The 25,156-nt window shown below is 44.5% G+C and overlaps 1 protein-coding gene across 1 annotated transcript; it reads left to right on the plus strand.

Annotated features, from left to right (window-relative positions):
* Rad54l (RAD54 like) lies at positions 1 to 25,105 on the plus strand. Its single transcript, XM_057784636.1, has 19 exons — positions 1 to 133; positions 297 to 548; positions 630 to 716; positions 3,615 to 3,725; positions 12,484 to 12,544; positions 13,968 to 14,103; positions 14,518 to 14,587; positions 14,665 to 14,953; positions 15,162 to 15,286; positions 17,546 to 17,696; positions 19,440 to 19,566; positions 21,105 to 21,179; positions 21,321 to 21,451; positions 21,959 to 22,069; positions 22,235 to 22,358; positions 22,714 to 22,792; positions 23,036 to 23,215; positions 24,595 to 24,758; positions 24,850 to 25,105. Exons 2-19 carry the CDS (start codon positions 546 to 548, stop codon positions 25,058 to 25,060), a joined length of 2,235 nt encoding a protein of 744 aa, XP_057640619.1. The 5' UTR covers positions 1 to 133; positions 297 to 545; the 3' UTR covers positions 25,061 to 25,105.
* Positions 25,106 to 25,156: the final 51 nt, after the last annotated feature.

A 25,156-nucleotide genomic window follows, 5' to 3' on the forward strand; every position in this document is an offset into this window, starting at 1 on the left:
TTTCAGATTCTCCTCCTCCCAACCTGGACCTTTTACTGGCCCTTCCCGGGTTCCTGTTTAACGTCCCTCAAGTCTTTTCCTGGGTTCCTACTTGACATCTCTCAGATTGAGGTTTGGCATCCGTCCAGCTCTGGTAAATTCCCATCCCCCTCTTAGGATTCAGGCGCCTTGCCTTCACACTTTAATCTCTACTTTTCTCTTGGCTGGTGATAACCCTCAGGGAAGCAGCCCAGCGAGGGACGGAATTCCGACTCCACTTTCACCTGCAACTTCATCGGTCTTCTCTTCCATCCTAGGTTTATACCCAGCTCCGCCTGGACTTGCACTCTGGATTTCTTGAGCCTTGAGTAACTGGCGATCTAAGTACCCGGTTTGGACCCAAGTTCCAGCCCCTGATTGCGTCTCCACCCATGACGACTCTTTAGACTTTCTTTTCAATGATATAGCAGCTCCCCTCAAAAGCATGCCCTGGTCCTGCCCTCTCTGTTGCTGGTGCTTTTAATTTAGCTGATGGGTACTTGACATCTGATGCTTCTGGATCCAGGATGGTAAGTGTGACCTTAAGCAGACTTAACGGGGCCTTTGCTGCAGGATCTCTGCAGGTACTCACTTTCTGTTCTCCCTTACAGAGGAGGAGCTTAGCCCCCAGCCAGCTGGCCAGGAGGAAACCAGACGGCAGATCATCTGAGGATGAAGACTGGCAGCCTGAGACAGTAGTGAGTGTTCTAGGGAATATGGAAGATGGGGATACAGGGCTGTTTGGACAGAAAAGGAATCTGGAGTTGGTTTCTGTGGTCCAAAATCATCTTCAGAAAGTATCTTTCATCCATTTAGTAGCCTCCCCCCCCCTCTCTCGACTGTATCACCAGATAGCCCTGTGGTCTGCCTCCTCAGACCGCCTGTGGTCATAGGCATGCACTAACACATCTGGCAGTTATCAGTGAAAATTTACCATGTACCAGGCATTGAATAAGATTAATGAAATTGTCCTTCGGGTAGGTTCTCTAGAAACTAATACAACCTCTGTTTTTCTTCATGGGAGGAGTATATTAAAGGCAAGGAATAGGTTATGTTGGGTCCCAGAACTGCAAAAAGTGTGTGTGGGGTGCACACCTATATTCTGTGCTTCCCTAGACTATATAGCGTATATAGTGTACCTACCCAAGCCTGGGATACGTAAAACCTTTCTTTAAGGGATTTTGCCACGTGGGAGCTTTTTTTTTTTTTTATTTTTATTATTATTATTTTTTTTTTTCGAGACAGGGTTTCTCCGTAGCTTTGGAGCCTGTCCTGGAACTCGCTCTTGTAGACCAGGCTGGCCTCGAACTCACAGAGATCTGCCTGCCTCTGCCTCCCGAGTGCTGGGATTAAAGGCGTGCGCCACCACCGCCCGGCCCACGTGGGAGCTTTTAAGGAAAGGATCCCTTAAGGAAGGACTAGATGCACTTTTTTTGGTTTTGTTTTGTGTTTTCAAGATAAGGTTTCTCTGGTAGCCCTGGCTGCCCCTGGAGCTTGCTCTGAGGACCAGTCTAGCCTCTTGATTTAGAAATCTGCCTGCTGCTGCTTCCCAAGCACAAGGATTAAAGGCTTGTGCCACCATGCCTGACTGGCACTTCTTTTTTTTAATTTATTTATTTATTTTTTGTCTTTTTGAGACAGGAGTTCTCTATTATGTAGCTTTCTGGCTGACCTTGAACTCACTGTGTGTTGACTAGGCTGGCCTTGGACTCAGATCCACCTGCTACTGCCTCCTGAGTTCTGGGTTTAATGGCCTGGGCCGCTATATCTGTCCTAGAAGGCACTTGTCTTTGTTAGGGTCAGTGTGTGAGTAAAGGCACGTGGAGAAAGAGGGCCTGGCGACTGCTTCAGATCTGCCGTCTGTAATCATCGCTGACAGCTTGACGAGCTGGTACCAGCGTGCTGATGACTTGAGGTTAACTTCTTTTTTAAACTTGTTTTGGGGAGAGTGTATATGCTTTGACATTTAAGGAGAGAGTCAGTTATCTCTTTCCACTATGTGGGTTTAGGTATTGAACTCAGGTCTTCGGGTTTGGTGGCAAGTGTCCATACTGCTCAGCTGTTTCAAGACACTCCCGCTCCCCCACCTTTTGGGACAGGGTCTCTCATAAAGCTCAGCCTGACCTCAAACTCACGGTGATGTAGCTCACCGTGACTTTAAAAAGCTAGCTACCCCCCTTTCACCTTCAGAGTAAACCACCACAGCTACCTGGAGCTCATTAGCATTGCTGCTTTGCTCCTGGGAGAGGAACAATGGCTCCCTCTTTCCATTTACAAAGCTCATTCTCTGCATGTGAGTAATGAATGGAGCTGTATTTGGTTGTTACTTCTAAAGGTACTGGTTGTTTTTTGTTTGTTGGTTTGTTTGGAGACAGTGTTGAACTCCCTAGTCCAGCCTGGTCTCAGACTCACAGAGATCCATGTGCCTCGTCCTCCCATAAGCCGGGATTAAAGATGTGTGCCACCGTGCCCAGCAAGTTTCAGTTTTCTTTTCTTTCTTTCTTTTTTTCTTTCCTTCCTTCCTTCCTTCCTTCCTTCCTTCCTTCCTTCCTTCCTTCCTTCCTTCCTTCCTTCCTTCCTTCCTTTCTTTCTTTTTTAAGACAAGGTTTCTCTGTAGCTTTGGTGCCTGTCCTGGACCTAGCTCTTGTAGACCAGGCTGGCCTTGAACTCACAGAGATCCACCTGCCTCTGCCTCCCAAGTGCTGGGATTAAAGGTGTGCGCCACCACCGCACGGCAAGTTTCAGTTTTCTGACTTGGTAGATGAGGCTAGTAAACATAATATTTTTTTTAAAGATATATTTTTAATTTATGTATATTTGTGTGTGTTTAGTTGCTTGTGTAGGTCAATAGTATCAGATCCCCTTGGAGCTGGAGTTAGAGGCAGTTGCAGACTTCCTATGTGGGTGCTGGGAATTGAACTCAGGTCCTCTGGCAGGACAGCACATGCTCTAAACCACCGAGCCATCTCCCCAGCCCGTAAACATAATATCTTAGGGTTGCTGTGATAGTGATATATGGTAATACATGTTAAGAGTTTAGTGTGGGGGCTGGAGAGATGTCTCAGTGGTTAAGAACACTGGCTGCTTTTCCAGAGGACTCAAGGTTCAGTTCCCAGCAACCACATGGCATCTCAAGACTGTCTGTACTCCAGTTCCAGGGTTCCGACATGCTCACACAGACACACACAGGCAAAACAGCAATGCACATAAAATAAACAAATTTAAAAAGGGTTTAGTGTGGTGTCTGACAATAAGTAATTTTGTTTTGTAGCCCAGACTGGCTGTGAGCAAGGGATGGGCTTGAACTCCTGATCCTCCTGCATCCATTTCCCAAATGCTGGGATTAAAGGTGTGTGCCACCATATCTTGCTGGCACTTTTTTGCGGCGTCCCCTAATACTGGCTTTTATATTTGCTAGACAAAAGCTCAACAACTGAGCAATATTGCTAGCTTGCCTCAACCTCTCAAGTACCCGGGACAACACATGCTCAGTGGTTGTCAACTCCTGGCTCTAAGTACTCAAGGGCTGGTCACCAGTAGGGTGGTCTCTGGGGTTGTCTGGGTGTTGCAAGGTCGCTTTCCCATTTCTCTCCTAGACTCCTAAGAAACAGAAGTCCAGCAATGAGACCCAGTGTTTCCTGTCTCCTTTTCGGAAACCTTTGACTCAGCTAATCAACCGACCACCCTGTTTGGATAGCAGTCAACATGTAAGTCATAAGTACAACCGGCCTGGTTCTGTGTGTATGCCTAGTTCTTTTGCCTTGGATTTCTTCACAGCAGAGTGATCATCTTGTCCCTGGCTTCTATGTGATCTGCTGGGAGGTTTGCTTGAATCTTTCCTTGTTTATAACAACTCTGTGGGTCCCAGCTAAAAAGTGGCTTAGATTCCTAAATAAATGAGTCAAGAAGGAAGGTTGCAGCACTGTTCAGATACTGTGGGTGGCTTTTTTGTTTTGGTTTCTTCCTTCCTTCCTTCCTTCCTTCCTTCCTTCCTTCCTTCCTTCCTTCCTTCCTTCCTTCCTTCCTTCCTTCCTTCCTTCCTTTTTTTGGAGATAGTTGTTTCAAGTAGTCCTAGGGCGGCCTTGAAATCTGTCAAAACTTTTATTAAGCTGGGCAGTGGTGATGCATGCCTTTAATCCCAGCCCTTGAGAAGCAGAGGTAGGTGGATCTCTGTGAGTTCGAGGCCAGTCTGGTGTACAGAGTAAGTTCCAGGATAGCCAGGACTGTTTCATAGAAAAACCCTATCTCGCCGGGTGGTGGTGGCGCACGCCTTTAATCCCAGCACTCAGGAGGCAGAGACAGGCGGATCTTTGTGAGTTCGAGGCCAGCCTGGTCTACAAGAGCTAGTTCCAGGACAGGCTCCAAAACCACAGAGAAACCTTGTCTCGAAAAACCAAAAAAAAAGAAAAAGAAAAACCCTATCTCAGCCTGGCGGTGGTGGCGCACGCCTTTAATCCCAGCACTCAGGAGGCAGAGACAGGCGGATCTTTGTGAGTTCGAGGCCAGCCTGGTCTACAAGAGCTAGTTCCAGGACAGGCTCCGTAGCTACAGAGAAACCCTGTCTCGAAAAACCAAAAAAAAAAAAAAAAAAAAAAAAGAAGAAGCAAAGAAAAACCCTATTTCTAAAATAAAACAAACAAAAAAACCCTTTTATTTAGTTATATATGTGTATGGATATTTTGTCTGCATGTATGCCTGTAGAGGCCAGAAGAGGGTGTCAGATCCCCTGGAATGTTCTGACTGACCTTCCTTCCTTCCTTCCTTCCTTCCTTCCTTCCTTCCTTCCTTCCTTCCTTCCTTCCTTCTTTTTTCTTTCTTTCTTTTCTTTTCTTTTCTTTTCTTTTTTTTTTAGATAGGGTTTTGTAGTCCTGACTGTCCTGGAACTCAGTAAACCAGTCTGGCTTTGAATTCATAGAGATCCACCTGCCTCTGTCTGAGAGCTGCCTGGGTACTGAGTACTGGCTAGGATTAAAGGTGTGAGCTAGTGAGCTACTACTGCCTGACTTGTTGATTTTTATTATTATTTTTTTAAATTTTATTTATTTTTTTGAGACAATGATTCTCTGTTGTATCCCTGGCTGTCCTGGAACTCACTTGTAGACCAGGCTGCCCTCAAATTAAGAGATCTGCCTACCTCTGCTGGGATTACACCACCATGCCTAACTCTTAAATATAGGTCCTTTAACATGCTCTAGACCAGTGGTTCTCAGCTTGTGGTTTGCAATCCCTTCGGCAAACTTCTGTCTCCAAAAAATATTTACATTACAATTCATAACAGTAACAAAATTACAGTTATAAAGTAGAAATAAAAATAATATTGGGGTTACTGCACCATGAGGAACAATATTAAAGGATTGAAGCATTAGGAAGGTTGAGAACCACTGCTCTGTACTGAGCTGCATCTCCAGTCCTTTTTTTCACTTTGTATTTTGAGGTGTGAGCTTATGTAATAAGTTGCTCAGGCTAGACTTGAACTCTGTGCTACTGGATATCTCATGGCATAATTGTTATACATTTGACAGGGATAGCATACAAATTGCTGTTTTCAGAAAGGACACCTACACCTTTAATTCCAGTACTAGCTGGTCTACAAAGCAAGTTCCAGAATAGGCTACAAAGCTACACAGAGAAACTCTGTCTCAAAAACAAAACAAAAACCACCCCCAGCACTTGGGAGGCAGAGGCAGGCGGATCTCTGTGAGTTCGAGACTAGCCTGGTCTACAGAGCTAGTTCCAGGACAGGCTCCAAAACCACAGAGAAACCCTGTCTCGAAAAACCAAAAGAAAAAAAACCAAAAAACAAACAAACAAAAAAACAAAAACCACCCAGTGGTTGACACACTCCCTTAGTCCCAGTACTCAGCAGCAGAGGCAGGTGGATCTCTGCAAGTTCAAGGCTAGCCTGGCCTAGAACACGCAGTGAGATTCCGTCTCAAAAAGCCACCACCATCATCACAAAAGCTCAGCCAGATAAGCCTCACTTCCTCTGCAAGGCAGCAACACTGTTCGGTCTCAGCAGTTTCTCACAGCAGACCAGATTCCATAAGGGAAATTAGCTGGACTTCTGATAATGTTTAATTTCAAGGTGTGCCATAGTTTCAGGATTGCCATGAGTTATGATAAAGTTTCCTCACCTTCCATTAGAGGCTGTGCTCTCTCAGGTCTTCTGTGGTCCTTTTTTTTTTTTTTTTGGTTTTTCGAGACAGGGTTTCTCTGTGGCTTTGGAGCCTGTCCTGGAACTAGCTCTTGTAGACCAAGCTGGTCTCGAACTCACAGAGATCCGCCTACCTCTGCCTCCCGAGTGCTGGGATTAAAGGCGTGCGCCACCACCGCCCGGCTCTTCTGTGGTCCTTGAGCTCCTGGTGTTTTCCTGCTGGTAGTAGATGCAGGTATTTTGTTTTGTGGCAGTCCCTCTGACAGTAACCTGCAGCAGTGGCGGCCTTTATTCCATCGCCTCCTTTGTATAGCCCAGGCTGACCTTTAATTCCTTTTAAAAGAAAAAGAAAATTATATAGGCATGTATATAGCCCATATTACATTTATCTGTCCAGTGAAGTCATGGAAATATTTTCTCGGCTTTTCTATTTCAGACCTGTCCTAATCTTCTTTAATAAATTTGTCTTTATTTCTAACACACCTTACACACACACACATACACACATTCTCTTGGATATAATTTTCTTTCCTTTTTTAAAATGGAAAAAGAGGCTCAAAAGATAAAATTGTCTAGCTCTCACAAAAGCCTTAATGTGGCCTTAGAGATGAAGACTTCAGCCTTGGGCATGGTGAATTTTGAAGAGCCTGTATGTATTTACTTTTAGAGGTTGTTGCAAATGTGTGTGAGTAGCCTAGGAGTTTGGGATATATGGGGGGTGCTGGAGAGAGATGGTTTAGCCGTTAAGAGTACTGGCTGCTTTTCCAGAGGACTTGGGTTCAATTCCCAACACCCACATGGTGGATCAAGACTGTGTAATTCTAGTTCTAGGGGTTACAATACCCTCACACGGACATACACGTAGGCAAAACACCAATGCACTTAAAATAAAAAGTAAAATTTTAAAAATAAATAGATTAGGTGATCTTTGGCAAAGAGATACTTGATGTCTCAAAGTGTGTTGGCTTATCAGGGTGAATCTACAGTCAGAAGAAGTTTGGGCTTAAGTCGTGAGCCCTGAGGAACAACTGACTTTTTAGGGCATTTAGGCGATTTAGGCAGAGGTGGAAACACTCTTTGGGCTGAGCATGAGATTCCAGAGAAGTGGGAGAGTGATTAGGGCAGCGTAGTTGAGGAAAGAATGGTTAGCTTTGTTAAGATAAGAATGGAAACTTGTCCACTGGAATTAGAAGCATGCAGGCCAAGGCCTTGTGAGGAGCCACTTCTGAGGAGTGGAGGCAGATTGGAGTGGGAGATAGTAAGGCAGACTTTGATTCTTTCTAAAAGTTTGCCTGTAGAAGGGGGAGGTAAAAGATTAAATCAGACTGGTGAGGAAGAACTAGCAGGGATGGAGCAGTTGAGGTGGAAAGACTGGGAATAACTGCCCCTTGAGCCTGCTGAAGTAAGCTCTTGGTTGTGGAGAATGTTCCCTCCTTCTCCATCATAAGGAAAGATCACTGTAGAACACTGTTCTCCAAGCAAGAAAGCCACCATCTTCCGTTAGATAAGCTTACAATAGATAGGGCTTGGGGACTGGTGACCTTCCCTTTAAGGGGAGAGATAGGGACAGTCACTGGACCCTCATCTGGGATTCCAGCCACTCCCAATCATTTGTTAGGCAATTATTCTTCTTTAATTGTGGTCTGGGGAGGCCCTAGTGTTTAGACTGGGAAAGAGTGAATGAAGAAGGCTCCATCTTGGCTGCTGGGAAGCAATCATCCATGCTGGCTGTGTTGCTGCTTTGCGGTCACCCACGCTCCTGCCAGCAACCCGTCCTTTGTGCCCTGTAAGTAAGCCAGATACGCTCCTTGGTTTCGTAGGGCGAACATTAGTGGAATTTGGTTGGTTGTTTGGGGAAGAGGGTAGACATTGTTTCCCAGGAAAGGAATTCTCAAAATATATGGTATGAATTATCAGCACAAGCGAATGAGGGCGTGCCTGTGCCTCAGTTTGGCACTGTTATCATAGCCTGCTCTTTGTCCTACAGATCCTATGGCTTCTGAGTTCTATTGGAAATCTTTTTAAAATTTGAAATATACTTGGTCAAAATCTAGTCTCTTGTCCTAAAATTTGGAATCTAGCCTCTTGTCCTAAAATTTGGAATATACTTGGTCTAAATCTAGCCTCTTGTCCTAATTTATGTACTTTTTAAAATTATAGGCATGTGTTCCCAAATAATCCTGAAAGTAATTTTTTTAGTTTTGGAATTGATATCAAATTCTTTTTTTTTTTTTCTTATTTATGTATTCTTTTTAGCTATGACTGCTCTGTCTGCATGTCCCTGCAGGCCAGAAGAGGGCTTCAGATCCCATTATAGATGGTTGTGAGTCCACCATGTGGTTGCTGGGAATTGAATTCGGGACCTCTGAAGAGCAGCCAGTGCTCTTAACCACTGAGCCATCTCTCCAGCCTCTGGAACTAGTTCTTGTAGACCAGGCTGGTCTCAAACTCACGGAGATCTGCCTGCCTCTGGGATTAAAGGCGTGCGCCACCACCGCCTGGCTGAGGATTTAATTTTTTTTTTAAGATTTATTTATTATAGCCGGGCGGTGGTGGCGCACGCCTTTAATCCCAGCACTTGGGAGGCAGAGGCAGGAGGATCTCTGTGAGTTCGAGACCAGCCTGGTCTACAAGAGCTAGTTCCAGGACAGGCTCCAAAACCACAGAGAAACCCTGTCTCGAAAAAACCAAAAAAAAAAAAAAAAAAAGATTTATTTATTATGTATACAGTGTTCTGTCTGTTTGTATGCTTGCTGGCCAGAAGAGGGCGCCAGATCTCATTACAGATGACTGTGAGCCACCATGTTGTTGCTGGGAATTGAACTCAGGACCTCTGGAAGAGCAGTCAGTGCTCTTAACCTCTGAGCCATCTCTCCAGCCCCCTGAGGATTTAATTTTTAAAAAACATTTTTTATTACATATACAGTGTTCTGCTTGCACATATGCAGAAGCCGTCACCAGATCTCATTACAGATGGGGGTGAGCCGTCATGTGGTTGCTGGGTTGCTGGGAATTGAACTCAGGACCTCTGGAAGAGCAGCCAATCTCTCCAGTCCCAGATTTGTTTGAATCTTTTAAGACAACATGAAAAGTACTGTTGCCAAGTTTTCTGGGATATTAGTCCCTCAAGCCAAGGTAAGAGCTGAGAAAGACTTTGAAATGGCTCTCAAAAGATACCACAGTATACCTGTATCATGCCTCTGCCTCCCGAGTGCTGGGATGTTAAGGGCGCCCACTACCATTGCCTGTAGGACCTGGCAGACTTTTTTTTTTTTGTTAGTGTTTTTTCTTAATGATTATCTTTGCTGTTCATAACTATAGTATTCATGCTAAATCACAAATTTAGTCAGAGCCAGGCAAGCTTGATGCAGAAGAATTGTGAGTTCAAGTTCAAACTGGATTATATGTGAGTCGCTAGGCTAACCTCAGTGTAATGACACTGAAAAAACAAAAGCTTTCTTCAGATGCAGATAAGCAGAATTTAGTATTTTGTCACTTACTTAGTGGTGGTGATGTTCATTTGCCAATTCTTTCAGTAGATCACAAAAATAAGGTTTTTTTTTCTTTGTAAAGAAACCATTTGGTTTTTAGAAATTTATTATCTGTATATGTAAAGAAATGCATTAGAATATAAAGGTAAAAGTTTCATGGCAAGACATGCTTGGCTTTGGCAAAAAGGAGTTTTTATTACTGCTTTTTCCTATAATCTGGTCCCATTAGGAGCCAAATGTGATGGGTTATGCCCGTAATGCTACTGCTCGGGAGCTGGCAGCAGGAGGAGCGCTGTGAGTTTCAGGCAAGCCTGGGCTACAGAGTGAGTTTCAGGCAAGCCTGCGCTACAGAGTGAGTTTCAGGCAAGCCTGGGCTACAGAATGAGTTTCAGGCAAGCCTGGGCTACAGAGTGAGTTTCAGGCAAGCCTGCGCTACAGAGTGAGTTTCAGGCAAGCCTGGGCTACAGAGTGAGTTTCAGGCAAGCCTGGGCTGCCTAGTGAGATCTAGCTCAAAAAACTAAGCATAACATGGGCTGGCAAGATGGTTCAGCAGGAAAAGGAACCTGCCACCAAGCCTGATGGACCCCAGTTTGATCACCAGGACCCACCTGGTGGGAGGAGAGAACCCACTTGTGTGTCACCCTCCATTGCACACAGAGAAACACAACTTCAGGGTGCTTGCTCTTGATTTCTCCTTGCTCCCTGTGGTCCTAGCTGTGATATTGCCAGGGTTCACAAGCAATATAATCTCCAAAATAATCCAGCTGTTTACAGATAAAGATCAAACTTTACTACCATTCGGTTCATCATTAATTCTGTCTCCTTCCTCTTGCTCCCTCTCCCCTCCCCCCCTTCCCTCAGCTTTGCCTCAGAGAGTCCATTGTGTAGTTTTGATTTCCAGGTAGCCCACACTGGCTGTTCCTTTCTAGTGCCTGCATGTATCTGCTTTCTTCAACCTTTTGGTTTCTTTTTCTGTTCATGAGTTTCTCTTCTCTTGGTTTTTTTTTTTTTTTTTTTTTTTTTTTTGAGACAGGATTTCTCTACGTAGCCCTGGCTGTCCTGGAACTCACTTTGTAGACCAGGCTGGCCTTGAACTCACAGAGCTCCACCTGCCTCTGCCACGACCAACTTGAGCTTATTCTCTCCTTATGTCCTTGGACCTTCCTGTGGCAGGTAGCACTTCCTGGCTTTGGGCATGGCCATGAGTGAAGGATTAAGCTCTCCATCTGCACTGGCTGTACACACTGAGCACACTTACACACTGTACACACTGAGCACACTTACACACTGTACACACTGAGCACACTTACACACTGTACACACTTACACATGCTGTATGTACTGTGTGAGTGGAGGTGTGCACATGCTGTGGCTCTTAGGGAGGCAGAGGACAGCTTGTGGATCCTGGGAGCCAACTGTTTGTTGGGTGTGACAGTAATCACCTTTTTCTGTCTCTTTCTTTCCTTCTCTCTTTTTTCTTTCTGAGAGACAGAGACAGACACAGAGAGAAAATGTAGGAATGTGAATGCCTGCCATGTGTATAGGGGCAGGGATAGGCCGGACAAGGGCGCTGGATCCCATGGAGCTGGAGTTAAGTCTTCCCAAACTGAACTTGAGTTCTGGAAAAGCAGAAAGTACTCTTAACTGTTGAGCTCTTTCTCTAGGCATCTTTCCCCCCTTTATGAAACAGGGTCTCGTGTAGCCCAGGCTGGCCTCAAAGCCTACTGTGTAGCTAAAGATAATCTTGAGCTTCTGATCTTCTTGCCTCTGCCTCTCAAATTCTGAGTAACAGGTATGAGCTACCACACCTGGCTTAATTTTCTTTTGGGGACAAGGTTTTACCTGGACTGGCTTCAATCTCTGTATTGTCCTTGCTCATTCTCCTAAATCCTAGGATTATAGCTTTATATCTTTGTGCTTGCCTTGAATAACAGCAACTCGTAGGCCTCATAGGCTCTTAGTGAGGACTAAATCGTGATAGGAGGAAGGTAGATGTGGTGGTACATGCCTATAATCTCAGTACTCAGGAAGCTGAGGCAGGAGAATTGAAAGCTTGAGGCTAGCCTGGTGTACATAGACTGTAGCCTGGCCTCCTAATTGTGACTTTATGAAAGAGAGAGGCTTAGCTCTTATTAGCCATCTTGGTCATTTTTCTGTTCATATTCTACTGATGGCTACTGCCTATATTACTTCTAATCTTTGGGCTGTTTAATTTTTCTTGTTTGTTTGTTTGTTTGTCTTTTCGAAACAGAGTTTCTCTGTGTAACAGTCCTAGCTGACCTGGAACTAGCTCTTGTAGACCAGGCTAGCCTTGAACTCACAGAGTCAGCCTGCCTCTACCTCCCAAGTGCTGGGTTTAAAGGCATGCGCCACCACTGCCCAGCAGGCTGTTTAATTTTCAAGAAAGCTGATATGGATTTATGAAAATTAAATAGTTGGCAGAACTAATGCAGCAACAAATTTATTTGTGGTTGGGAGGTTAGCTTTGTGGTAGGAAGAGGGACAAAACACCCATACACAAAATAAAGTGAATGAGATAATTAAAAATACCAGAAGTAGCCGGGCAGTGGTGGCGCACGCCTTTAATCCCAGCACTCGGGAGGCAGAGACAGGCGGATCTCTGTGAGTTCGAGGCCAGCCTGGTCTACAAGAGCTAGTTCCAGGACAGGAACCAAAAAGCTACGGAGAAACCCTGTCTCGAAAAATCAAAACAAAACAAAACAAAAAAACAAACAAACAAAAAACCCAGAAGTAGAACGTGTTAGACTATTTATTGATCTATAACATCTCCTGAGTTCCTGTTTTTCTTTTTCTTTTTAGGAAGCATTTATTCGAAGCATTTTGTCAAAGCCTTTCAAGGTCCCCATTCCAAATTATCAAGGTAAAATGGAGATTATTAGTTTTCTTATTTGGTCGTTTTTTTTTTTTTTTTGTTAAAATTTATTTTGTGTTTTGGTTGAGTCAGGGTCTCACTGTGTAATCCTGGGTGACCTGGAATTTGCTTTGTAGACTAGGCTATCAGGCTTTGAGTTTACTGAGGTCTGCCTGCCTCTGCCTCCTAAGTGCTGTGCTACTATGCCTGTAGTTTATTTTATTTTATTTATTATGTATACAATATTCTGTGTATTTGCCTGCAGGCCAGAAGAGGGCATCAGATCTCATTTTTTTTTTTTTTTTTAGATGATTGTGAGCCACCATGTGGTTGCTGGGAATTGAACTCAGGACCTTTGGAAGAGCAGGCAATGCTCTTAACCACTGAGCCATCTCTCCAGCCCCTGCCTGTAGTTTTTTATTTTTAATCATGTGTATGTGTCTGTGTGAGTATATGCTATGCTGTGTGTGTGTGTGTGTGTGTGTGTGTGTGTGTACGTACACGTGCACGTGTGTTCATTTGGCCACCTGAGAAGGTCAGAGGCATTGGATCTCAGAAGCTGGAGTTATCTGTACTTGTGACTTGACTGAAGTGGGTGCTGGGTGTCACACCCAGATTCTTTGGAAGAGCAGTGCACGCTCTTAATTGCTTAGACATCTCCAGCGTCTGTTTTGATGCAGGCTTTTGTTTTGTAACCCAGCCTGGCCTCAGAGTTACAGCAATTCTCCTGCCTCAGGATCCTAAGTGATGGGATTACAACTGTGCACTACCATGCCTGGCACATCTTTTCAGTTTTTTGGTTTTTTTGCTTTTGTCAATGTGCCTGGATAGATTAAAGATTTATATGCTAACCTGGGAATTGAAGATGTCAGTCCATCGGTGGATGTGTTTGACGTGATCCTCCTGAGGCTTGTGTGAAGCTATACTGCGTTTAGCAGGGACTGCCAAGACCAATTGTCCTTCATCTTCGTGGGGCAGTGGCTAATGACTCTGGCCTTCATTCAGTTTAAGCACGTTCAGTGCTAACTTTTTTCTAAGGTTGACTGTGGGAGGTCTGATGTCCACAGTTTTCCTTTGTCTTGTGTAGGACATTGCATTGTGCCTGAATGGGGACGGGAAGGGAAGCAGCCAGCTTTCAAGTTCTCACATAGGAAAGGCCTCTGTTGAGTTTTATACCTTGCTACAGTTGACTTGAGATGAACTTGATAAAGCCCTCCAGAAGTTTCTAGTTGAATGGGAGAAATAAATTAGGAAAAAACGCTTGAGAACTGACAAGATAATGGTCAAATAGATGCATAAATGGTTTGAAGGAGTTCAGGGAAAGAAGGCCGTGGGGATTCAGAAAGGTACGTGAAAGATGGGCATTTCAATTTGGCTTGCTGGCGTGCCTGATTATAGCGGGTTAGCTCACAGATTGACTGCTGATTTTTAGGTCCTCTGGGCTCTCGTGCATTGGGCCTGAAAAGAGCTGGTGTCCGTCGTGCCCTCCATGATCCTCTGGAAGAAGGTGCCTTGGTTCTGTATGAGCCTCCCCCACTAAGCGTCCATGACCAGCTGAAGCTTGACAAGTATGCACATTGGTATTTTTTGAGTAGTTCTAGTCCACTATAAGCATACATGCCTGGAAGGATGGGAGGGTGTGTGATTTGTTTTCCTCCTTTGGAATTGTCACAGGCTGCCAGAGCTGCCATGGCTACTGCACAATATCCAGAGCAAGTGGTTGGAAAGGGGATTGTGGGAGACTGTGGTAGTGTTCAGGTTGTGGGGGTTCCTCACTGCCCTCTGCCATGCTCATTTGGAGGGGCAAATGATGGGGTGAGGACAGGGGTGTCAACCTTTCTGATGTTTTTGACCCCTAATAAAGCTCACGGTGGTCTATTCGTTGCGGGGAGAAGGTGCAATCAACCTTCTGGGCCTGCAGATACCACTTCCTGAGGACTGACCTTGCCTGAATCTGATTTTTTCCTGCTATGTTTTCTCAGGGAAAAACTCCCTGTCCACGTGGTTGTTGATCCTATTCTCAGTAAGGTGTTGCGGCCTCATCAGAGAGAGGTAAATGAGGGTCAGGGGAAGGGTGTGTGGCTGGGGTTGAGCAGGTGTCAAGCGGACTAAACGGTGTTATTCCTCAGGGAGTGAAGTTCCTATGGGAGTGTGTCACCAGTCGTCGAATCCCGGGAAGCCATGGCTGCATCATGGCTGATGAGATGGGCCTGGGAAAGACGCTGCAGTGCATCACGTTAATGTGGACACTTTTACGCCAGAGCCCAGAGTGCAAGCCTGAAATCGAGAAAGCAGTGGTAGTGTCACCTTCCAGCTTGGTGAAGAACTGGTACAATGAGGTTGGGAAATGGCTTGGCGGGAGGATCCAACCTCTAGCCATCGACGGAGGCTCTAAGGACGAGATAGACCGAAAACTGGGTATGGAGCTTTAACAAACAAGGCTGTACTCTTCCACCCAGGCTTTTTACTTGTGTGTTCATTTGTGGCCAGTGTTGATGGCAGTGTGGGGACAAATGGGAAAACTGCCGTTGGAAAACAGCACAATTTTTTCAAGGCCCTGTTAAACAACTATCAGACTATTTTTCTTTGAGATCTGCTGATTTATCCTGACACTGTTCTGTTGTAGAAGGATTTATGAACCAGCGTGGAGCTCGAGTGCCTTCTCCCATTCTCATCATTTCCTATGAGACTTTCCGCCTTCATGTTGGAGTCCTTAAAAAAGGAAATGTTGGACTGGTCATATGTGATGAGGTACTTAACACTTATAGTCTAGAAGGTAGAAGATCAGGATGTCAGAGTCTTCACTAAACATTACTAGCAGTGGGGAATGCCAGGAATAGAGATGCCACACTGGAGGATGCAAGTGAGTGGGAGAACCCATGGCACTGGTTTGCCGTAGAGGGTTGAAACTGAAACAGTGCATACAGTTGAGGAAAGCTGCACTCGGGAGGCAGAGACAGGTGGATGTCTGAGTTTTGGCTTGGTCTACTATAGAGAGTTCTAGGCCAGCCAAGACTACAGAATGAGACACTATCTCAAACAAATGAAACTCTGAGGAGGGTTTTGGTACTGTGGGCCAATTTGGTATTTTTCCCCTCTAAATAGTAATCTTAGACCAAAGAAGGACTTTATTTAGATTCTGGCTCTGCCACCTAACAGTAGTATGACCTTACTCTTAGGTGATTTAACCATGTGAGCTTGTATTTCTGCATCTGGAAAATACCTGCTTCATCTGGTTATTGTGGGGACTCAGTGAGTTGACTGGGGAGAAGCTCTTATCCCAGTGTCTGGTAAGGATGGTTTTTATTCTAGGTTAGGGATCTTTGAATGATTAGAAGCACAGAGATAAAGTCTAGTGTGTTACCTAGGGATGGTGGCATAAGCCTATAATCTTAGAAACTCAAAAGGCTGAGGAGAGAGGGTCAGGGCTAAAGTGATGTCTCAGCAACTGAGACTGCTTGCTGATTGGCTTGGTATAAGAGTGACCCCTCCTGAGGCTCATATTTGAATGCTTAGTCACCAGGGAGTAGAATTGTTTGAAAGGATTTAGAAGTATTAGGAGGTGTGATCTTGTTGGAGGAAGTGTGTCACTGGGTAGGCTTTGAACTTTCAAAAGCCCATGCATGCTAGGTCCAGTCTTTATGCCTACAAATCATGATAATGAGCTAACCCTTTGAAACTGTAAGCAAGATACCAGTTAAATGCTTTCTTTATAAGAGTTAATTTGGTCTTGGTGTCTTTACACAGCAATAGAATAGTGACTAAGACATTGATCTTAAAGATGTCATGGGTTTGGTTCTCAGTACCCACATGAGGTGGCTCCTAACCACAAATATAATTTCAGTTCTATAGTATCTAGCACTTTTTGGCTTCTGCAGACACTTGCAAACATGTACAAATGAACTCATGCAGACACACGTACACATTAATGAAAAAACATTTAAAAAGCATTCAGGGACTGGAGAACTGTCTCAGCAGTTAAGAGCACTGGCTGCCCTTCCAGAGGACCCGGGTTAAATTCCCAGCATCCACATGGCAGCTCACAATGTCAAACAGATATACATGCAGGCAAGCAACAACGCACATAAAATAAAGATAAATTATTAAAAAAAAAAAAAAGCCAGGTGGTGGTGCAGACCTTTAATCCCAGCACTTGGGAGACAGAGGCAGGCAGATATCTGTGAGTTTGAGGACAGCCTGGTCTACAAATCAAGTTCCAGGACAGCCAGAGTAGTTAATACAGACAAAAAGAAAAAAAGGAAGGAAGGTCATTTGACTCTCTCAGCTGCCTGGTTCTTAAGAAAAGAGTCCTTTTCTATATTCTTCTTCTTCTTCCTTTTTTTTTGTTTTTCGAGACAGGGTTTCTCTGTGGTTTTGGAGCCTGTCCTGGAACTAGCTCTTGTAGACCAGGTTGGTCTCGAACTCACAGAGATCCGCCAGCCTCTGCCTCCCGAGTGCTGGGATTAAACTTTTCTATCTTCTTAAACATAAATGGCTTCAAGAGACATTAACGATGACTGCAGGAAGGACAGGTTAGGGAAGAGCTCTCAAGGGAAGCTCTTTGGATATAGAAGCTGAATGACTGCCTGGAGGTGAGTATGGCTGAGGTCTCCACCTTCCACGTTTAGCATCATGGCTCAAACAAGACACCGAGGCACCTGGCTCTGAAAGTTTGGGTTGCTTGGACGGCAGGGAGGGGGAGGACTCCCTGAAAGCATGGGTCTATATCATGGCCACGTTGACTGTGAAATTGGTGAGTAATAAAGTTCTGGAAGTTTGAAAATGGAAGAATGGGAAGAAACAGGGAATCCTTGCTTTTTGGGTGTAACATTGGTACTACCTTGTGAGCCTAATACTTTTCTCTGAGGCAGTAGGCAAAGAAGCCTCTGCTGGCCTGTCTAGTTCCTGTAACTTCAAGACCTGTAATGTTTGACTCTTTTCTCCCTACAGACTTTGCTGTCATTTAATTTTATCATTTACTGTTGTAAGTTGTAATTAATTATCTTTCAGGGACACAGGCTTAAAAACTCTGAGAATCAGACTTACCAGGCCCTGGACAGCTTGAATACCAGCCGGCGGGTGCTCATCTCTGGGACCCCCATCCAAAATGACTTGCTTGAATATTTCAGCTTGGTGCACTTCGTTAATTCAGGCATTTTGGGTAAGGAGCCCTGCCTTCCTGCTTTGTCCTTAGAGTGAGGAGAGCAAGGAGACATTACCAGTTAGGTATGGATGAGTAGAAACTCTTGTTGGAAGGCTTCTCTTGTCATAGAGTAGCCAGGCTGTAGCTAAGCTGATACCTGTAATCTCAGCACCTGGGAGATGAGAGGCAGGAGGATCAGGGGTTCAGAATCATTTTGTACATAGGGAGTACATTAGACCTTTCCTCAAAAGAGGAAAAGGGGTGGGGAGGCAAAACTGTAGGGTGACTTTGACTGTGGAGCAACTCAGGAAGACCAATATGGGCCATTTATCTTCTGCAGAGGCAGTGTTAGCTATGTAGGTAGGGATTGTGTGCCTATCAACTGGAGCTGGAAATATCCCTGTGCGTTATAATTAGGTGTGATATATGTTAATATGGTATGTGCATGTGGGTGCCTGTGCTTTGTTGACAGAGGTTTCTAGCATGCTTGGTCCTGCAGCCTGTTCAAGTCCCAAAGAAACACACAGAGGCGTACACATTAATTATAAACTGGTTGGCCTGTTAGCTCAGACTTTATTAACTAATTTTTACATCTTACATTAACCCATAACTCTTGTCTGTGTTAGCTATGTGGCTTGGTACCTTTATCAGTGAGGCATTCTCATCTTGCTTCCTCTGTGTCTGACTGATGACTGAAGACTAAGCTTTTCCTCTTCCCAGAATTCTCCTATTCTGGTTGTCCCACCTATACTTCCTGCCTGGCTACTGGCCATTCAGCATTTTTTTTTAAAGAGTTATTTATTTATTTATACATGCATACATACATACATACATACATACATACATACATACATACATACAGTATCTTGCCTGTAGGCCAGAAGAGGGCACCAGATCTCATTATAGGTGGTTGTGAGCCACCATGTGGTTGCTGGGAATTGAACTAAGGACCTCTGGAAGAGCAGTCAATGCTCTTAACCGCTGAGCCATCTCTCCAGCCCCCCAGCATTTTTATTAAACCAGTACAAGTGGCGAATCTTTACAAGGACAAGGCCATTGTCCCGCAGCAGTGCACAGGTGGTCTTGACTGCTTTCTACCACAGTTTTTAAAAGTTTCAATTTTTTTTTTTTTTTGACAGGGTTTCTCTGTATAGCTTTGGAACCTGTCCTGGAACTTGTACTGTAGACCAGGCTGGCCTCGAACTCACAGAGATCCGCCTGCCTCTGCCTCCTGAGTACCAGGGTTAAAGGAGTGCGCTACCACCACCTGGCACATAAGTAAGTATAGAGCTGGGCAGTGGTGGCACATGCCTTTAATCCTAGCACTCTGTCCAGGAAGGCCAGGGCAACACAGAGAAATCCTGTTTTAAAACAAACAAACAAACATACAAATAAATGAAGGGCTAGAGAGATACCTCAGCCCTACTTGTCCTGGAATAGACTGGGCTGGCCTAGTGTATCACCACTGCCCCGTTTTTGTTTCTTAAGTTTTTAGTTCTGTGTCTTTATCTTATAGTTGTAATTTTAGTTCATTAACAATTGCTATAAGGTTTTTTTTTATCAGGGTATTTTATTTTATCAGGGACTCAAATCTTAACTATTTTGCTGTCTGATTCATTAAATAAAATTGCTTGTATTTTTTTCAGCTTTATTCTCAGCAGGGAGGGTGATTGGTGACAAGATGGTTTGTCATTATTAGCAGCAAGAAAAATCATTCCACCCTTACATTCTTTAATATTCTTAATTCTCTCCTGAGTTTAGGAACTGCCCAGGAGTTTAAGAAGCATTTTGAGTTGCCAATTTTGAAGAGTCGAGATGCAGCTGCCAGTGAGGCAGACAGACAGCTAGGGGAGGAACGTCTGCGGGAGCTCATCAGTATCGTGAACAGGTAATAGTTTCAACTCTGGTCAGCCAAATGATTTGAGATCTTCTAAGCTATTTGGGAACTGCCCCGATCTGTGGGCTTGGCTGTCTGGAGCCTTTAAGGACTGGTATTTGGGAGAAGTAGTGGGATCTGTGCCATGAATTGTCACTGAATAAATAACAAAGTCTTACAGGGTAAGTTCCATTTCTGGGGAGCCCTTTGGCCTGGTTTTGTTCTTATCGGCCTGGTGAAGAAGCACTCTGTTAGTACAGTTAGCCTCCTGAACAAGACATATCCTTGCTAGCACTTCAGAACCTCTTGACAGTTGGTTTAGCCTAAAGCAACTTTAACATAAACTGGCTTTCTATGTGCAGACTCTAGTTTTGGGGAAAGCTTAAGAATGTCTGCATGGCTCCCAGACCAAGAGGACCTATTTCTTTTTGTGGGTTTCAAATGAACCAGGGGCAAGCACATTCTGGATTCCGGTTGTTGGTATGCACCCTTGATGATTTACATTATGAATGTCCTGCTCTTCCCAACTGCATGGCTACCTCTTCCTACCAATTTTAGGTGGCAGATTTATTGTGTCCCATGAAGCTGCTGAGTTTTTTTTTTTTTTTTTCTCCTCGTCTTTTGAGATATTATCTCATGTATCCCAGGCTACCTCCCAGATGCTGGGATTCAGGCATCTGCTATCATGTCTGACTAGGTAGCTACTCAGAAGATGCCTCTCTATTGATTCTGGTCTACCCAGGAGATGAGAGTTTAAAAACTCTGGGAGTCATATGACAGCTGTTACCTGCAAATGTAGATAGAATCCTCCCAGTAAAGACGTACAGTTTAGGACATGGAGAGTTGGCTTAGTGGTTAAGAGCACATGTTGTTCTTTTTTTAAAATTTATTTTAATGTATATTGGTGTTTTTACCATGAATGTCGAGTTCCCTGAAACTGGCGTTACAGACAGCTGTAACTGTCTATAACTGTCATGTGGGTGCTAGGAATTGAACCCGGGTCCCCTGGAAGAGCAGTCAGTGCTCTTAAACACTGAGCCATCTCTTCAGCCCACATGTTATTTATTCTTGCAGAGGATTCCTGATACCTCCGTGGTAGTGTACTTAATTCCAGTTCCAGGGATCTAGTGCTTTCTTTTGACTTCTGAGGGCACTGGGATAAACATGACGTATAGGCATACATACAAGGAAAACACTCATACACATAAATTTTTTTTAAAAAGTCCCTTAGTTTGTGACCCACTTTTCCAGACAGAGCTACAGATTGAATGCAAGACCTTAGCTTTCTTTTAAAGACCAACCAAGAAGCTGAAGGGAAGAAAAGATGTCAGTCTAAGCTAGATAATTTTGAAGGCCTTTGTTCCCATGATTAAAACCCTGAAACAAACAAACAAATCTCATATATGGAATAATAAGTCTTTGATATATGTCATAGAAATGATAGGTCTGACATAAAATAGAGTGAGTCTTGGTCCTTTAGGTAGGAGCTCTTCTTCTAATATACAGCACATCATTTTCACCAGCCTGTTGCTTTTTCTCATTTTCCCTAGGTGCCTGATACGGAGAACATCAGACATCCTCTCTAAATATCTGCCAGTAAAGATTGAGCAGGTGGTTTGTTGTAGGTACTGAAACCAACTCAAAGGCATGCAGTGAGTGGGTAAAAGCTTAGCTTCTGAAGCATGGCTGAATCTCAAGATGTTCTTAGGGTAGCAGTGTGTGTGGTCCAGCCTTTTCTGGTTAACCACCTGCCTCTTTATTTTCAGGCTGACAGCCCTTCAAACTGAGTTATATAAGAGATTTCTGAGACAGGCTAAACCCGAAGAAGAATTGCGTGAAGGCAAGATGAGTGTGTCTTCCCTGTCTTCTATCACCTCTCTAAAGAAGCTTTGTAACCGTGAGTGTGCCCAAGCCCAGTATCTTCTGTGTGGGTGAGCAAGGGAGAGGTATTTCCTGTGGATAGGCTAGTGACCTTCACTAGAGACCTCACGGAGGCCACATGTAGTTTAACTCTCCATAAGACATGACTCCTGCTTGTGGACTCTTCTCCGTGAACTATGCCTTTATTTTAGAAACTGCATCTTGGTGCTTGGAGATGTGCTGTGCTGTGTATGTGAGTGCTTGTATGTACACGTCCTCTTGTACAACATTAGGCAGGAGGAGAAATAACAAACAATGCCTCTCATGTTGAGTCTCTCCTTTTGGGAGAACATAGTAGTGTGTGATACTGTCCATCTAGGCTTCCAGATGGTACTGGCTACACCCTATGGGAGGGTGGGAGGGTGGACCCCCAAGACAGTCTCGTTGTAAGCGAGGCCTCCTTTTCTTAGGTGCCAGATATCCAGAGGGTGAGTACTGAAGTGGAAGCTTTAGAAAAGCAAAGTCACCAGCATTTTTTCCCCAGATCCAGCTTTAATCTATGACAAGTGTGTGACAGAGGAGGATGGCTTTGAGGGTGCTTTGGATACCTTCCCACCTGGTTACACCTCTAAAGCTGTGGAGCCACAGCTGTCAGGTGAGCCCTCCCCATCAGCAGATGGCCTCCTTGGAGGAACGATAGAAGGGTGGGAAATGGTCTCTCTGCCGAAGCTATCCTGTGTGAAAGCAGGATATCAAGTGTAGCAATCCTGGGCCACTGGGAAGGCCACCTGTGAGGACTAATAGTAGTCACTCTTCCCAGGTAAGATGCTGGTCCTTGATTACATTCTGGCCGTGACGCGAAGCCGCAGCAGTGACAAAGTTGTGCTGGTGTCTAATTATACTCAGACGTTGGATCTCTTTGAAAAGCTGTGCCGAGCTCGAAGGTAGGAAGAGTCTAACCAGGCTAGCAAAGGGATATATCTCCCTCACTGGTACTCTAGGAGGACTAGGTTTTTCTGGTTATTAGGTGTTTATCAAGATGTGGCTATATGAATGACTTTCCTGAGTTCTCTTCCCTAATGGCTGTGATGGCACTAATTCCATCTCTGCACAGGCTTGTATCCTGGTCCCTCGGGTACTTCACAGATCTTAATTCCTGCCCTTACATCTCTGTCCTTCTCATTGGGAGACCTTAGACAATGCACAGGCAGCCTCAAGATGGTTAATCTAGTCTTATTGGTGGCCATAGCTTCAAGGAATTCATCCTTCTTGGGTCTTGATCTTTGGATATCCCTCCAGGTACCTGTATGTTCGCCTGGATGGCACAATGTCCATTAAGAAGCGAGCCAAGGTTGTGGAGCGCTTCAATAATCCATCGGTAAGTACATCAATGCATAGGAATTAAGTGTTGAAAAGCTGTGAGGAACTGTATTTCTTTGTTTTTGTGTTCTGGTGGGTGTGATAATATGAAGCTGACTGACTAAAATCTGACTTTGTGGGTTGGGAAACTGAATGGTAGGCACACCGACTTGTCCTCTGAGTGAGTATACAAGAATGACAGGAGACATGTAGTTGAGTTGAAAAGTGTGTGCACTCCACCCCCTCCTTCTGTTCTTTCCAGAGTCCTGATTTTGTCTTCATGCTGAGCAGCAAAGCTGGGGGCTGTGGTCTTAATCTCATTGGTGCTAACCGTCTGGTCATGTTTGATCCTGACTGGAACCCAGCCAATGATGAACAAGCTATGGCCCGAGTCTGGCGTGATGGTCAAAAGAAGACCTGCTATATTTACCGACTGCTATCTGTAAGGATGGTGATGTTGATCAGAGTGGGGGTGGGTCACAAATCAAGACCCTCTTAACTATTTTTTAGTGTGTCTCTTTTTAGCCCTTCTGCCTCTATGCGACCTCACTATGTATTTAACCCTGAGTCCTTTGTTCTGTTCTCCCTCATCCCTCCTCTTTGCTCTCTTCCAGATGCTTTTCTTGCTGTGCTCTTGAGATGCTTACTCAAGATACTTTTCATAGGGCACTGTTTGCTTTTATAACATGTCATTTACTTTAAAATCGTCTCATGCTCCGTGTACCAAAGGGCTAAGAAGTGGTAAATGTTACTTATCCACTACAGATCACGCAGACCGTTGTCTGTATCTGTAGCTTACTGATGATTTCATATACAAGCTGTCTTCATTTCCTTCCCAAATCTAGTATCTATCTTGTATCATGCTTGACTTCATCTCTAGTGATCTTAGTTCCTCATCTAATTATTCTTAAGGCTCTAGTATGTTGTGAGTCATTTGTTTTCAAAGCTTTAATAGAGATCATCTTATTACTTTTCTATCCTTTCTTTCTAGCTTTTTTTGGGGTGGGCTGGGGGATTGAAACAGTTTCTCTGTGTAGTCTTGACTGTCCTGGAACTAGCTCTGTAGAGCATGCTGGCCTCAAACTCAAGAGATCCACCTGCCTCTGCCTCTCAAGTGTTGGCCTTAAAGGCGTGCGCCACCACTGTCTGGCTTTCTAACTTTCTTATACTCACATTCTTTACCCTGTTTCTAAGAAATCTTCCAGCCTCAGCTTCCTGAACAACTAATTGAAGCTCTTTGTTTTTCAAACCCCATTATACGCAGTTTTCTCTCTTGGCTTGTAATCTTTTTTTTTTTTTTTTTTTTTTTTTTTTTGAGTTAGCTCAAATATAATCTACTTTCAATCTTTTCTGAACTCCTCTACCAGTCCTTCTACAGGGCCCTGGGTATCATGTACAGACTTCTGTCATTGTACAAGTTTGTTTGTAAGTCTGTCTATCGAAGTGGTCAGTGACCTAAAGGATGGATCATACTTCATTCCTCCTTGCATCCTATTAATAGTATATGACCTGAAAAAATACTCATGATATTGAATAAAGAGAGTTGGGTCTGGTGTGAGGGAGCTTTGCTACAGATAACCTGATTTTACCCTAAATGAATTTAGCCCCATCCCCGACACCCTCCACTGGTTCAGAAAATGGGCAAAACAGCACAATTCTTGACTCTAGAAAAACTAGGGGAATGGATCTCAGCTGAGACAGATATTAGCCCAGGATTTATACTTTGCGTTCATTGCTCCTTTTCAAGATGTCTTTCACCCTGGTTTTCCTGCTCCCTGGGCATCTACAGGATGACTGAGCTGTATTTCATCCTACTTCTAGACTGGAACCATAGAGGAGAAGATCTTTCAGCGGCAGAGCCACAAGAAGGCACTGAGCAGCTGTGTGGTTGACGAGGAGCAGGATGTGGAGAGACATTTTTCGCTTGGTGAGCTGAAAGAGCTGTTTACCCTGGATGAAGCCAGCCTCAGTGACACACATGACAGGTAGGCGGAGTGCCCTTGTCATTATCTCGAGCTACCTGAGCAGCACAGAAATAAGATCTGTAGTGACCACAACTCTGTCCTCTGACCCCAGGCTGCATTGCCGCCGCTGTGTAAACAGCCGCCAGGTCTGGCCACCCCCTGATGGTTCTGACTGCACTTCAGATCTGGCTCAGTGGAACCATAGTACAGATAAACGGGGGCTCCAGGATGAGGTACTCCAGGCTGCCTGGGATGCTTCATCTACAGCCATCACCTTCGTCTTCCACCAGCGTTCTCATGAGGAGCAGCGGGGTCTCCACTGATAACCAGCTGGTCTGGAGTAGTGGCTAGAGGAAGGATACTGGGAAAGGGGGGTTCTCTGTCTCATGAGGCTGTTCAGTTTTGTTCTCTGGGAGAAA

The sequence above is a fragment of the Chionomys nivalis genome, chromosome 11, assembly GCF_950005125.1.
Source record: "Chionomys nivalis chromosome 11, mChiNiv1.1, whole genome shotgun sequence".
Classification (NCBI taxonomy): Eukaryota; Metazoa; Chordata; class Mammalia; order Rodentia; family Cricetidae; genus Chionomys; species Chionomys nivalis.

What these genes read in the sequence shown, in the direction of transcription:
- Rad54l (XM_057784636.1), top strand. An exon ending in TCTAAAGAAGCTTTGTAACC is followed by an intron (nt 21,452 to 21,958) that starts GTGAGTGTGCCC and finishes TTTTTTCCCCAG; the next exon opens with ATCCAGCTTTAATCTATGAC. An exon ending in TGTGGAGCCACAGCTGTCAG is followed by an intron (nt 22,070 to 22,234) that starts GTGAGCCCTCCC and finishes CACTCTTCCCAG; the next exon opens with GTAAGATGCTGGTCCTTGAT.